This window comes from Pieris napi, chromosome 11 (genome assembly GCF_905475465.1).
Source record: "Pieris napi chromosome 11, ilPieNapi1.2, whole genome shotgun sequence".
In the NCBI taxonomy this organism is placed as follows: Eukaryota; Metazoa; Arthropoda; class Insecta; order Lepidoptera; family Pieridae; genus Pieris; species Pieris napi.
Genome location: NC_062244.1, coordinates 6,075,896 through 6,088,503, shown reverse-complemented (window position 1 = coordinate 6,088,503; position 12,608 = coordinate 6,075,896). Strand labels below are relative to the sequence as shown.

The 12,608-nt window shown below is 30.8% G+C and overlaps 1 protein-coding gene across 2 annotated transcripts; it reads left to right on the top strand.

The window, feature by feature from the left end:
• Nucleotides 1–113: 113 nt before the first annotated feature.
• On the top strand, nucleotides 114–12,371 carry LOC125053973 (FHF complex subunit HOOK interacting protein 2A-like). 2 transcript variants are annotated; one of them, XM_047655615.1, is made up of 14 exons: nucleotides 114–421; nucleotides 729–869; nucleotides 1,500–1,721; nucleotides 1,968–2,357; nucleotides 2,999–3,192; nucleotides 3,919–4,024; nucleotides 5,256–5,316; nucleotides 5,937–6,056; nucleotides 7,244–7,365; nucleotides 7,896–8,056; nucleotides 8,499–8,627; nucleotides 10,412–10,502; nucleotides 10,953–11,542; nucleotides 12,008–12,371. In XM_047655615.1, exons 1-14 carry the CDS (start codon nucleotides 377–379, stop codon nucleotides 12,117–12,119), a joined length of 2,484 nt encoding a protein of 827 aa, XP_047511571.1. In that variant the 5' UTR covers nucleotides 114–376; the 3' UTR covers nucleotides 12,120–12,371. The 2 variants fall into 2 exon arrangements, with proteins under 2 accessions (XP_047511571.1, XP_047511572.1); XM_047655616.1 differs by lacking the exons at nucleotides 10,412–10,502; nucleotides 10,953–11,542; nucleotides 12,008–12,371 and adding an exon at nucleotides 9,614–9,920 and having other exon boundaries at nucleotides 115–421.
• The last annotated feature ends 237 nt before the right edge of the window (nucleotides 12,372–12,608 follow it).

Genomic DNA, 12,608 nt, shown 5'->3' with positions numbered 1-12,608 from the left:
TCACGAAGCTATGTTTTCGCGCAGATTCTGTGGCATTTAAGTACTCCGAACCACAGATATATTAGAAATATGCCCCATACTGCCATCTGCGGTCTGACAATTGATGATAACTCGATTGCGATAAGCGATTTGTCAAGAACTAAAATTCAGATTTGAAAAATGCAAAAATAATTATTCATGTATGAAAATGAAGCACTGAGTTTTATCAAAGTGCCATTTACATTTCTTGATTTTAAGGTTGTTTACTATACATGAACGAGCCATTAAATCTCTTCCCTTCAATAAATATTTTAATAATATAAGTTATTTAAAACAGTTCTTCTATGCAACATACAAGTTTTTCTTTAATATGTATTGATAAATGTAAGTGCTAACAATGCTAAGCAGATTTTCTGATGTGTTGCAAACTGCTGCGGACGTAGTAAGTATTTAAAAAATCCTATAGTCAAACACCTCAATTCATATTAGAATTTTTGCATGTATCTATAGTAGTAGATCTTCTTGTAATATTTTACTTAGTAATTGTCAAAGATCACTAAAACCGGCTTTTACTATGTACATAACACAGCAGATTTATTATATTGATTGAAACTTTTGCTTAAAACTCATACCTTTTTTCTGAATAAACTTCTCAAATATGTTTGACAGTAACCTGTCACTTCATTCATTTCATATTTTTAATGTTTATTATCATGCGGCTTGTAAATGTGTATACTTTCACATTTCAGCTAGCTCCGCCGGCAACAAAGTATGAAGACTTTGAATACCATTGGAAGATGATAGTGAACTTTTATCAAGCTTATGATGAAACAACAAAAGTGCACATTGAAGATACCAGAGTTCCACATCATTTACATCAGATGTTTCAGGTATTTTGTTTTTTTAGCTAAACTTTTTCTCACCTTATTTTCTATAAATTAGCTTTCTTATACATTTAAAAGTGAGTCTATTTTTGTGTAAAAGTTGGTGGCATCAACAAGTAGAATATAATGTACCATAAAACAAATACAGTAATAAATAAATACTAAATTATTAGTGTTATTTCTGGTCTGCCATGAGCCACAAGGAACAAAAGCAATGTTAAATTTTTTTTCTATATTAAAAGAAGAAACTAACTAAACTATATATTTTAAAGCTCTTTAAATATTGCCTTGCAATTGCATAGCCATATGAATTTCAAGAATATTTATTGTTATGAATCTATTACATAACAATGAACAATCACAGAATATTTTTAGTATTTGTTCATTGTAATTATTTTGATTATTATTATTGATGTCAAGGTCTATTAAAAGGTAAAATAGTGCAAGTACATTATTTTATTCTTACTATATTAAATTACACCATATTTAATAATTAGGCACATGATTTGATTGATTTTGATTTTGTGTTTATATGCTAGTAGTTTTCTTTAAGTAATAAATAATTAGCAACATGTTCATGTTTCTGTTTTAGCTATAAAGACCTTTTTAAGAATTAACAAAAATATTTTTTTGCAGCTAATTGTTGATGAAGAAAAAGAACAGCAAGGCGGAACTGTTGGGCCTTGTTTAGAAGCAGTGGTACAGAGATCAATAGGTGTATTAGATGCATTAGCGGTTCTTGCAGTAACCGATAGACCTCCAGGGGCAAGAGCCATGGCTTTGAATTTAGCGACAACACTATTAAGAAGAACTCAACAACCATGTCTTAATAGTGTTCATGTTTACCGGCCACTGCAGGTGAGGGTTATTCTATGATTTAACCATATTTCGATTTATGGATTTAAAATATGTTTTCATAAAAAACATAAGTAGATTTTATTGTAAGTACATTCTGATCAAATAAATATTGCTTATGCCACTGAGTTTTGATCTAATAGTCTAACCACATCATGTGTTTACATAATTCCGTATAAGGTTAACATACTTATGATTTTCAATTGTTTTATATTACGCAAATAAAGTAGTAAAAGTTTATTATTCCAGAGAATGCTTGTCCAATGCAATGAAAGTCCAGCGTCACCTACGGAAAAGGAGGAAGTGGAACTTCTCCTAACCATCTGTGGTCTTGTGAGAAAAGAATCAGGTCTTGCTAACATATTCACAACACCATTTATTGAAGACAGAATCAGCTTAATGTCAATACCAGAAGATATTCAACAACTTATACCAGTTAAAAGAAAAGTTAATAAACCAAAGAAAAATCCGTTGTTCGATGTAGATATGACGCCGCCAATAAAAATGGCGATTGTGAGAAAAGACAGTTTCAATAACTCAGCGGCCGATGACGCGTCTGTGAAAAGTCAGAAAACAGTGTATGATGATAATGATAAGTTTCTCTTGATTGATCTGTTGCTCTCCTATTTAAATAGTGCGGTAAGTAACAAGTTAAACAAGGTTTTATAACATACTAGCTGATCCGGCAAACGTCGTTTTGCCATATTATCATTTAAAATAAAAAAATAGGGGTTGATCGTAGAGGGGTGAAAATTAGGGATTGTATGTATTTTTTAATGCTGTATCATAAAAAAATAAGTAATTTATCTAAAAATTAAAAAAAAAAGTTAGGGGTGGGCTACCCCTAACATTTAGGGGGATGAAAAATAGATGTTGACCGATTCTCATAGATACCGGATAAGCACAAAAAATTTCATCAAAATCGGTCAAGCCGTTTCGGAGGAGTATGGCAACGAAAACTGTGACACGAGAATTTTATTATAACATATTTAGCTTTTATTGTTATAATCTTTGGTATGTGATTTTTACATGATGTTTTAATGTCTCATGAAATAACAATATAGGTATTTCGAATGAACTAGACTACAAAAATTATTATTGTAATTGAATTTAGAATCGTTTAATTACTATCTTTTATCGATAACTGTTGGTGATTATTGTCTGTGATTGCTAGAAATGTGTTGTTTGTTTCTGAAGTAGGTAAAAAAGAAATGTATGACTTTCTCTAGACTAATTTCGCTTCGAGTTATATATTAAAAAGTAGTAATATTTAATTTTAGGATAATCAAGTGGTCCTACGAGCTTGTGAGGGTATAATGATAGTGTCGTCACTTCCGGAGGATGATATAGCCAACTTAATAACCAGTTGTAGCCCGTGCTGTGAGACAATTGTTGATAAATTATGCACCAAGTACAGAGCGATACCAAATGATGTAGATCCTAATGATGTTGATCATCTAAATATTACTTGGGCGTGAGTATTCATTTACTAATTCAAAATATAATTTTTTAACTAACATAATATGTTTTATTTGCAAAATTATATTTTTAATTAAAATTTCTTCGTCTAAGGCTGTGGGAAAGCAAGCATTGTCAGAGTTTGATTTAAAACAAATAAATCTTAAATCTTCTAAAAAAAAAAATATTGGTTGTTTGTAAAGTAGGTTTACGATCGAGATGTTTACGTGATAACGTCTTATTGGTGATATAAGTTTTTGGGAAGTAAGGAATTAATGAAGATAACAATTTTTTCAAATTTTAAATTACATCTATCGTTTTATTCACACTTTTGATGATAAATTTCGGGTGTAAAATGACAAGTTTACTTATTCGACTATGATATACATTTTTCTTCATACATTCACGGAATGACTGGCAGCGCTCGAGATGAGACGGGAGATCGGTCCGTCTCTCTCTCTCGTTATACCTGCGATCGCGCTCGTGAGGTTTTGGTGTGACACAAGTTTCTGAACATGTCACCCGACTAAAACGATTTTAAAGACGTTATCACGTCAAAAATATTTGTAAAATATACTCATACATTTTTCATCTTTTATTATCATCCTATATATGTACATATATGATAATTTCGCTCTTGGACAGCTGGCCAAATATATAAGTAATACGCCGGATACGCGTAATATGAAAATTCTGTCTTTACTCAGCTAAACACAATTTCTCATGTGATTTAATATTTCAGATATGTCGCTCAGGATTTTGGTGACAAAAGCTACAACAAGTTCCATGGGTATAGAGAATTAACCAGTTTCTTCTCTTGGCTTGACTACTGTGATACTTTAATGAAGGTAAAATATCAATTATAATAACCTACAAGCTTACTCTAAAATATATTACGCATTATTTTAAGCACTCAAACAAAAATTCATAAAAATGTTTAAAGAAAACACTTTAAACATTACGGGATTGAAGTTATGTATTATTATAAACTTTTAATTATTTTACATAATTAAAAAAAAAATCATTTTTAAATACATAACTTCAATCCGGTAAAAAATTGTTTTCTTTAAATGTGTAAAAGTTATGTTCATAAAAATGTCTCAAGATCTCTTTTGAAATAATAAGTTTAAAGCATGGCGCATAATATTAAATAAATAAATAGGTGTAGGCTTACTAAATTGAAATAGCCATTAAAATTAAAGTTTAGGAATAGTTAATATTGTCTTTGGACTATGGACATAATTACATAATAAAACAAGAGTTTATTTTTCAATTAATTATCTATTGCGTGCATAGTGAACATGAGCGAAAGTTTTATTGCTACTCTAAGAATGTTTTAATTAATGATTGTAAAATTAATAACTGCTATTAATTTAATTATCTTACAAATTATATTACTTAAATATTAGAATAGAAGAAAAAACTTCGACTTCACTTGTTTCTTAATGTTACCACATTTGTTTTCTGAGAAATAACACCATTACAATAAATTAAACAGGTTCCATTTATGTCTAGGAAAAGATTTTAAAACTTAATCGGCCTTATTGTGAAACGTGGCCTAAAGCCAGGTATTTATTACCATGGTTTATTATTTCCATATAGAAATAACATATGGTAATAATATAATATGGCGATATATTTTACGTGTTTGAAAATATCGATTGTCGAGCCTACATTCGTTATTTGTTTATATTTAATATTAAGTTTCAGCCTTATCTTGAAATATTTTCTGTAATATAAGTTAATATGGCTTACGTTACATTTAATTGTCCATACATTGCATAGGAAGAAGGGACACAGATAAGGGAGCGTTCAAGTATTACGTAACGAATTTTATTTTCCTCTTGTAAAACGTTACGATGCGGGGCGGGGATTAAATTACGCGTTATTTTTAATATTATTTTCGACTTTCCAGTACTTTACACCAATTAATTAAAATTAATGCGTTTATTAAAAAATATATAATAATAATAAAAAAATAATAAAATAGTTTTTTGCATTCTAAAACTGTCCTTATGTTTTGTGTGCGTATTTTAGTTATTACTTAGCGTTTTTTTTAAACTAAGTGTAAATGTTTAGGAATGCCACCCAACAATAGCTGCACACTTAGCACGTACATTCCGGTCAAACTTCCTGGAAGGTATGAATTATTTTCCTATTAAGTAGTCTTAAATTAGGATGACATTATATACTGGTTCTTCAGGGTTCGGTCCGGGGCGAATAATTATATAATAATTGTCTGTATATGATTTTGGGTGTTTAGAAGAACCACAGAGAATCCTCTAAATCAGTTGTTTTTTTTTTATATAGGCCGGGAGATAGTGACACAAAATAGTGGCCCACTGAGACTGACCGCCTCTTATTTTTTTATGGACTATCGGACAATACTAGAATTTTTGTGGAACAAATTGTTTGAAAGTCGTAATTAACCGACGAGTTCGACTAACGCCTACGCGTTTGGGCCGCCGCCGGTACCAGCGCTCTGACCATCATTTTTTTTTTTCATTAAGTAATAAGACCCCTGAAGAACCGCCATACTGGTACAAATGACCCACTATTTTTCTTTTTTATCTCCCGACCTATTAATAATTTATTTTGTATTAAAATTTTGAAGTTATTCTCCACTGCCTTTTTAAAAAGTTTCGGTTTTTCGGTTGCGATGACACAATGCTGGTAATACAATAAAAATACCAGCGAAAACGCCCGAATGGTACAATTTTATTTGTATTGTTTTGAATGTATCTGCATCTCTATTTCTAGGTGTAGAAAGCTGGCTATTACCAGCCAGTAATAATTCATCATTCGTCCACCAGGCAGCGCTTACTACTGCTCTACTAGCAAAGTGTCTACGCGTAATTGACTCTTCGGATCTCATCAATGGTTAGTTTTAAGTATACCTACTTCTTTTTTTCAGAGAATATGACTATAAATGAATTTGTATATGGATCATAGTGTAGTTGCGCTGTTCGATCGAAATATGCAGTAAATTGATGAAAGCATAAATTATAACAAAATATGGTTTTATAACCAAAAGTGAGGATAGTTATGAAATATGTGTTAAATCTTCTGAGTTACTCAGTTGATTTAAAGCCCTTTAATCCTAGATTGGAAATAGATTTAGTTGCAAGCAGCGTTGGAATTGAATTTAATTGCAAAGAATTTTTTAAAGCAACTCTGAAATAAAGTTTTTGGGAATATAGCCCGAACGAAAAAAGTCACCTATTCGTCAAAACGATAATCATTTTTTTTTCACCGAACATACATAGCATCCTTTTTTTATGCAAATTTTGTAAGTACCTAGGAATTATATAGTATTATTATACTAATTATCTCTTGTATTTGGACATAAATGGATGTGATTCCACGTCCACGGTGCCTTGCTTAAGTTTTCTATACATTTATTATTACTATATATGTCGCAGCCAACTAGCTTAATTAGCCGTTCAATTAACAGCCTAGCCTTTAACTAGCGGCCTGAAAGATATTCAGCCGTAGCGTTTGTTGCAACATTTGATAAACTGGCTGGCTAATGCTTAGGCCGTTCGTACGATAGAGTCATTATTTGGCAGAAATAAATAAAACATAAGACATAAAAAGTTTTCTTTTAAAATTAAATTGCTAGAGTCAAATTCACATTATTATTGTCACTACACTCTTCCATTGTACTTGTTGTTTTTCATGAAAATTTGGAAAGCACCATCAAAGTTGTGGTCCGACGCCATATTGACAGTCGGAAGAGTTTCGTTTCGAGTTTGAGAGTGGCAGAAATTGGAATTAAATTTAAATAAACGGTCAACAGGCTAGGCAAGTTATGAAACGTCATCGATCCAAGTCATTTGCCTAGCTGTTAAATCAACTGGCTGAACATCTTGCAGGCCGCTAGTTAAACGGCTAGGCTGTTAATTGAACGGCTAATTAAGCTAGTTGGCTGCGACATATACATCGTGAAATTACCTCTGACCTCAAAGGTTATTTCACCAGTGCAATCAGTCAACCCTCTTCCTAGTGGGAGTGCCATTCTGTTGATTTCGGGATTCAGCCAAAAATTGACATTAAATAATTTCCAGAGTTCTCCAACTGGTTGGTTGGTGACGGAGAGGTGTCAGAATGGCCATTATTATTGGCGCTTATTAATAACTGTCTGACAGAAGACTATGATCTCACGTTGGAAACTTTAAGGTTCTTTGAGGTAAGATTATTGTTTAAAAAACACGCAATAGAAATAGAGTGTAAAATACATATGCAAAATCTATGTAATTATTTACGACACGCTTGCATTATTAGGGAATATAAAAAATGGTTATGAAACGTGATTCCAGTCGACTAATATATTATGTATGTGCCTTTAGAATAAACATTTTACTTGAATCGAATCCAAGATCTTCCTGTTTTATCAATCCGCGTCATACCGTCAGCCTACAACTGCGACAATTTTTCAACTGTTGTTCGAACAAACTTTAGATTACGTGTTATATTGAATTTAACGGTTTCAATAAAAGCAACGATATCATAGATTTTTATTCCCTTTCTCTTTGGGGCTTAAAGACTCAAGACTGTCTTATTCAATTAACTTTACGTATTATATTCAAAGTGTACGGGACACTGTCAATTTTTTATTTATGTATGAGTCGTTCTTACCACTAACTTTTGACTCCGAATATATACTTAGGGATTTTTCTAGTTGTTAGTTCCTTTTTTTTAAATATTTTTTTTCTATAGACAATAATAGAGCGCGGCACAGAACATAGCATGGACCGGATAGTCGTGTCACGTGTTATTTCTCGCGGATATTATTCGCCCCCTGGTCCTGCCACGGTGGATACCGATGAGAGAGACAGACTGAATGACCTGTCCTTCGGGCGAGAGCGAGATAGAAATAGGTACGGTAATTCTACGTATACCAGCGTTAATAAATGTTTTCTTTCATTAAAATTTAAGTTTATTTGTAAAAGAACGTAGATTTAAACAATCTTCTATATTTTTTATTTTTCATTCATTCCTAAAAGGTTCTTTAAATAAATGAGAGAGTTTTTTAAAGAAAAATACTATAATTTAAATAAAACCTCATTATATTCTATTTTAAATAAAGAACCATTGCTTTCGTTAAAAATATGGTGTATTTTACATTAGAAACTTATAATATTTTTTTCGAGATCCCCTAAGGTCGGTTCTTTGCCTAGATAGTGTCTGTAAAAACTTAAATTTGTACAGGTTTATAGATTGTATAATCCTTTCTAAATTTAATGACGTGGAATAAGTGATACATGTATCTTATGTTCCTTAATAAACATATTTTTATTTTATTTTTATTTTATTTTTCAGGGAAGCCATGAAGCAACTCGAACACGAAGACGCAATAAACGAGCAGATAAGTGATATTTTGTCACACGAGGGTCTCGATAACAAGGAACAAGGAGAGAATGTGGAAAATATACATCGAGTTATAAATAGGTAAGTTTTCATACAAACCTAGGATTTTTGGCTTAGATGGACAAACAAAAAACCTGCCTGATTTTGATTTAATGATTTAGCTTGCTAAAATGTGTCAAAAACGCAGAAATAGGCTGGTCAATGTCCCATTTTGGGGAAAACGGGACTTTAAAATGTATGATTATATATAAACTAGCGGATCGGCCAAGCGTTGCTGTGTCTAAGGTTTTTGTTATATTACATAGTAGTAAACTATTCAAGGGAAACGGTAGGAGAACACCAGTCATGGGGACCAACATGCTTTTTTGGTGGTTATGCCATTAAATTGTAGCTTATGTGAAACGTTGGTACTTTCAACACAGCGCCATCTGTTAGAATTGTGACTATCAAATAATAAACAAATACTTTCCAATAAAATAATATTGCGGGTATAAATTGAGATGTAAGCTATCTTTTAAGTTAGATCAAACCGCACACGGTGTGCAAATTTGATTGAAATCGGTTCAGTAGTTTAGGAGTCCATAGCGGACAAACAACGTGACACATAATTTATATGTATTAAGATTTGTATTTTTTTGTATATATTTAAAGGCCAAATGCAATAAAATGCACTTGAGTAAATGTCGAAAGTACAAATTGTATCTATATTAATCTGCCTTTTTCTAAACCGCTTTTTGCACTTTAACTAATGTTTAACTATAGGTAAATACCATACTGTCAGGCTCCATTTTCATGTATATACTCGTATATGTCGGAGTAATGGCGTTACTGTCAGTCATTATATGTTTCAAAGCTTATAAATTGGCGGCGCAATGATATTCGTACTATATTCGTACCTTTTCCGTTTAACTTCAAAAATAGCTAATACCGGCTGGTTCACTTTAAAAAATTACTAACTTTTTAATTTTACGTATTTTTCGTGCTGTGTATTAAAATTTAATTACTTATACTTTTTACAAAATCGCAATTAATATTGGTTAAAATTAACACAAATTTAATATTTTTAGACGCCTCTTGCGACTCAAAACACAAATCGAGGACATAATGGAGTTAGAAAATTTAAAGGCGGCTTCTAATTAATTTTAAGCTTTTACTAATTATATAAACATATCAATAACTACTAACGTTATTTAACTATGTTTTAGTTAAACGATTCTATAGTTTTTTAAAGAAAACTTATTAAGGTGTTGCCAACCTAAATTATGTTTGCCATAAAATAAAACAGGTTCAAATTATTTTATTGCCATCTTTCGTGTTTTGTTTTACTATATAAATACAGTAACGTATTTAGTAACTAATTACGTATAATGTTTTACTTTTCTAAAAATATATAAATAATAATAAAAATACAGACGTTTATTTGTCACAAAAAATCTCCTAAAATTTTTATACCTCTTTACTCTTTTATTTTAGGTTTTACCTTACAACAATTTTTTTATTATATACGGTACTTGTTGCCGATTTTTTTCAACTGTTATTATTTGAATTTATAAGATAAGAGTATTATTAATAGTATTAAGATTTTTTTAAATTAATTTATTAGGCCTCCATAACACCGCACATTCTGCTATCTATGCATTTCTTCTTTAATTTATTACAACTGTTATAACTTTAATTTTGTTATATATTCTTTTTCTTCAATTATATTGTCTGCGTTGAAATTTAAGAGATTTTTAAAGTGTAAATTGTGTAAAAAGTTCAAATTTTAATTACTTTAAGTAAATTCTATATTTTTGTATTGATAAATATGTTAATAAACGTTTTTTTGAAGTGAAAGGAGTTTTATTTCTCCCGTCTTATTTCAGTTTTTTGCTGGTATTGCCGCGCGCGCTGTTATCAGACCCGGTGGGGGCAGATTATGAACATTATATACATGATGCCCAACGACATTACCAGGTAATTGAAATGTCAGCCTCTTTTATTACGGCGTAATGTCAAATACAATAATTACCAAGTAGACTTTTTAAAAGTGTAAAAAATTTAGTTGAGTATAGAAAGGAAATTTGTAAGAACACATTTTAATATTTTTTTATTTGCTATTTTAAAAGAGTACCGAGAGTTTTTTTACGTCGGCTTTTTCTCTCGGCCTACACCCTCTGTCTTCTTTGCCGATGGGTAGGGATGCCTACAAATTCGAATTTCATGTTGTGGAATAAGTGATACATGTATCTTATGTTCCATAATAAACATATATTTTTTTAATACTATATTAGGTTTAAACACGTTTTATATCACGTATATACGTAATACTTTGTAACAATTTTATTGTTAAATTTGACACATTGCAATTTTAATTATAGTTAACTTAATACTGGTTGTAAATACTAATTTCTGTTGATTTTTCAGCTATGGCTAGATATAACAGCATCGTTTCATTGGCCATCTGAACCCAATTGGATGGAAAATACAGCTAGTTCCACACACAGCTATGACAGTCGGCCTGAAGCAGACTTTCATTTTAGTGCGTTTGACACATTGCACACCGATACAAAAAAACTTCTATCCAAAGAGCTAACAGATGAAGATCAATCCAAAGCACAATCCACAGATAAAGACGTCAAAGACGATGTCAAAAGTGACACCTCAGATACTACAGATAAACGAATATCACAGACTATAGAAGACGAATTTGATGAGGGGCCGTTTTTCAAAATGATATTCAAACTGTTATCAAGGATGCCCGATCAACCTTATCAAGTTAATTTGCATTTGACATCGATTATTTCTAAATTAGCTCTATTGCCGCATCCGAATTTGCACGAATATCTACTGAATCCCAATTTGCCAACGTCGAAGAATACACGTACGTTGTTCAAAACTCTACAGAATATCGCTAGAAGACTTACCTTAGAAATACCAAGGATGAAGAATTATAAAAAAATAATTGAAAACACGAGACAGCAACTGATGAGTGAAGATCCTAGCTATGACATAAGGTATGGGTATATTTTTTATATTACTATCACATGTTTGGAAGATACCAGATTTAAACCCGTTTATTTATACGGGAAAACAACTTTTTTAATTTAAGAAAACTTTCTAATAAAATGTCGGATTGGTCTTTCGGATTCTAGATACAAACTTCTGTCAAGTCTGCTTAAAACTTATTTATTTTATTTCCTATATTCCCACAGTTAATAACAATATCTACATAATACATAAAAGCAAAAACGGACATTTAAACAAAAAACATGATATACTATATGTTTTTACTATGTCTACACACAGGTTTTTTTACTATGTATTAATTAATTAATTTAAATGATATATTTTTTTTATAAAACTTAAAATTTATATACACTTATAAGATTTTTTTGCAAAAAAATGCACTGTACGGCAATGCTATGGGACTTGCAACACAAATATTTCTTCGTATTCTTTAATATATTTTTCTATTCCAGCGGAGACCATAATGAGCTTGTTGAAAGCTTAATAGTGTTGGAGGAGTTCTGCAAGGAGCTCGCTGCGATCGCATTTGTCAAATACCAACACATCCTTCATATGCACAGATAAATATATTATAGCTTTGCGTACAATTTTATTTATTCAATTACTTTGCATTATTTAAAAAATATTAGAGATTGTTATTATTTATTAAATATTTAAATGATTAACAAAGTATTTATTTCTAACTCAAGGCTTTTGTATTTAAGTTTTACAGAATCAAGACTACAATGTAAGCAAGCATCTGACTTAACCTAGTAATAAAATTATTGTATCGTGAATTCGAAGCTGTATTAAATTTATGTTAGGCATAAATAATAGGCATCTAATATAATAGCAAAATAAAAAAAAACAGCGGCAAAAAATACAGATAAAGGCAAAACTGTAAAGAAATAATAATTCCAAGTTAAACTAAACTAAACTGCTAAACATTACGATCGACGTATTTTTACTCAATTTTTTTATCCTTTATTGATAATGGTTAAATATGGTCTCATAAAACGTGGGTTACATATTACCTTGTTAGTTACCATGACTACTTATTTATATAAAAAGAAC

What these genes read in the sequence shown, in the direction of transcription:
- LOC125053973 (XM_047655615.1), top strand. Translation starts at nt 377, where the DNA reads ATGCTAAGCAGATTTTCTGATGTGTTGCAAACTGCTGCGGACGTA. An exon ending in AAACTTTAAGGTTCTTTGAG is followed by an intron (nt 7,366 to 7,895) that starts GTAAGATTATTG and finishes TTTTTTCTATAG; the next exon opens with ACAATAATAGAGCGCGGCAC. An exon ending in CGAGAGCGAGATAGAAATAG is followed by an intron (nt 8,057 to 8,498) that starts GTACGGTAATTC and finishes TTTATTTTTCAG; the next exon opens with GGAAGCCATGAAGCAACTCG.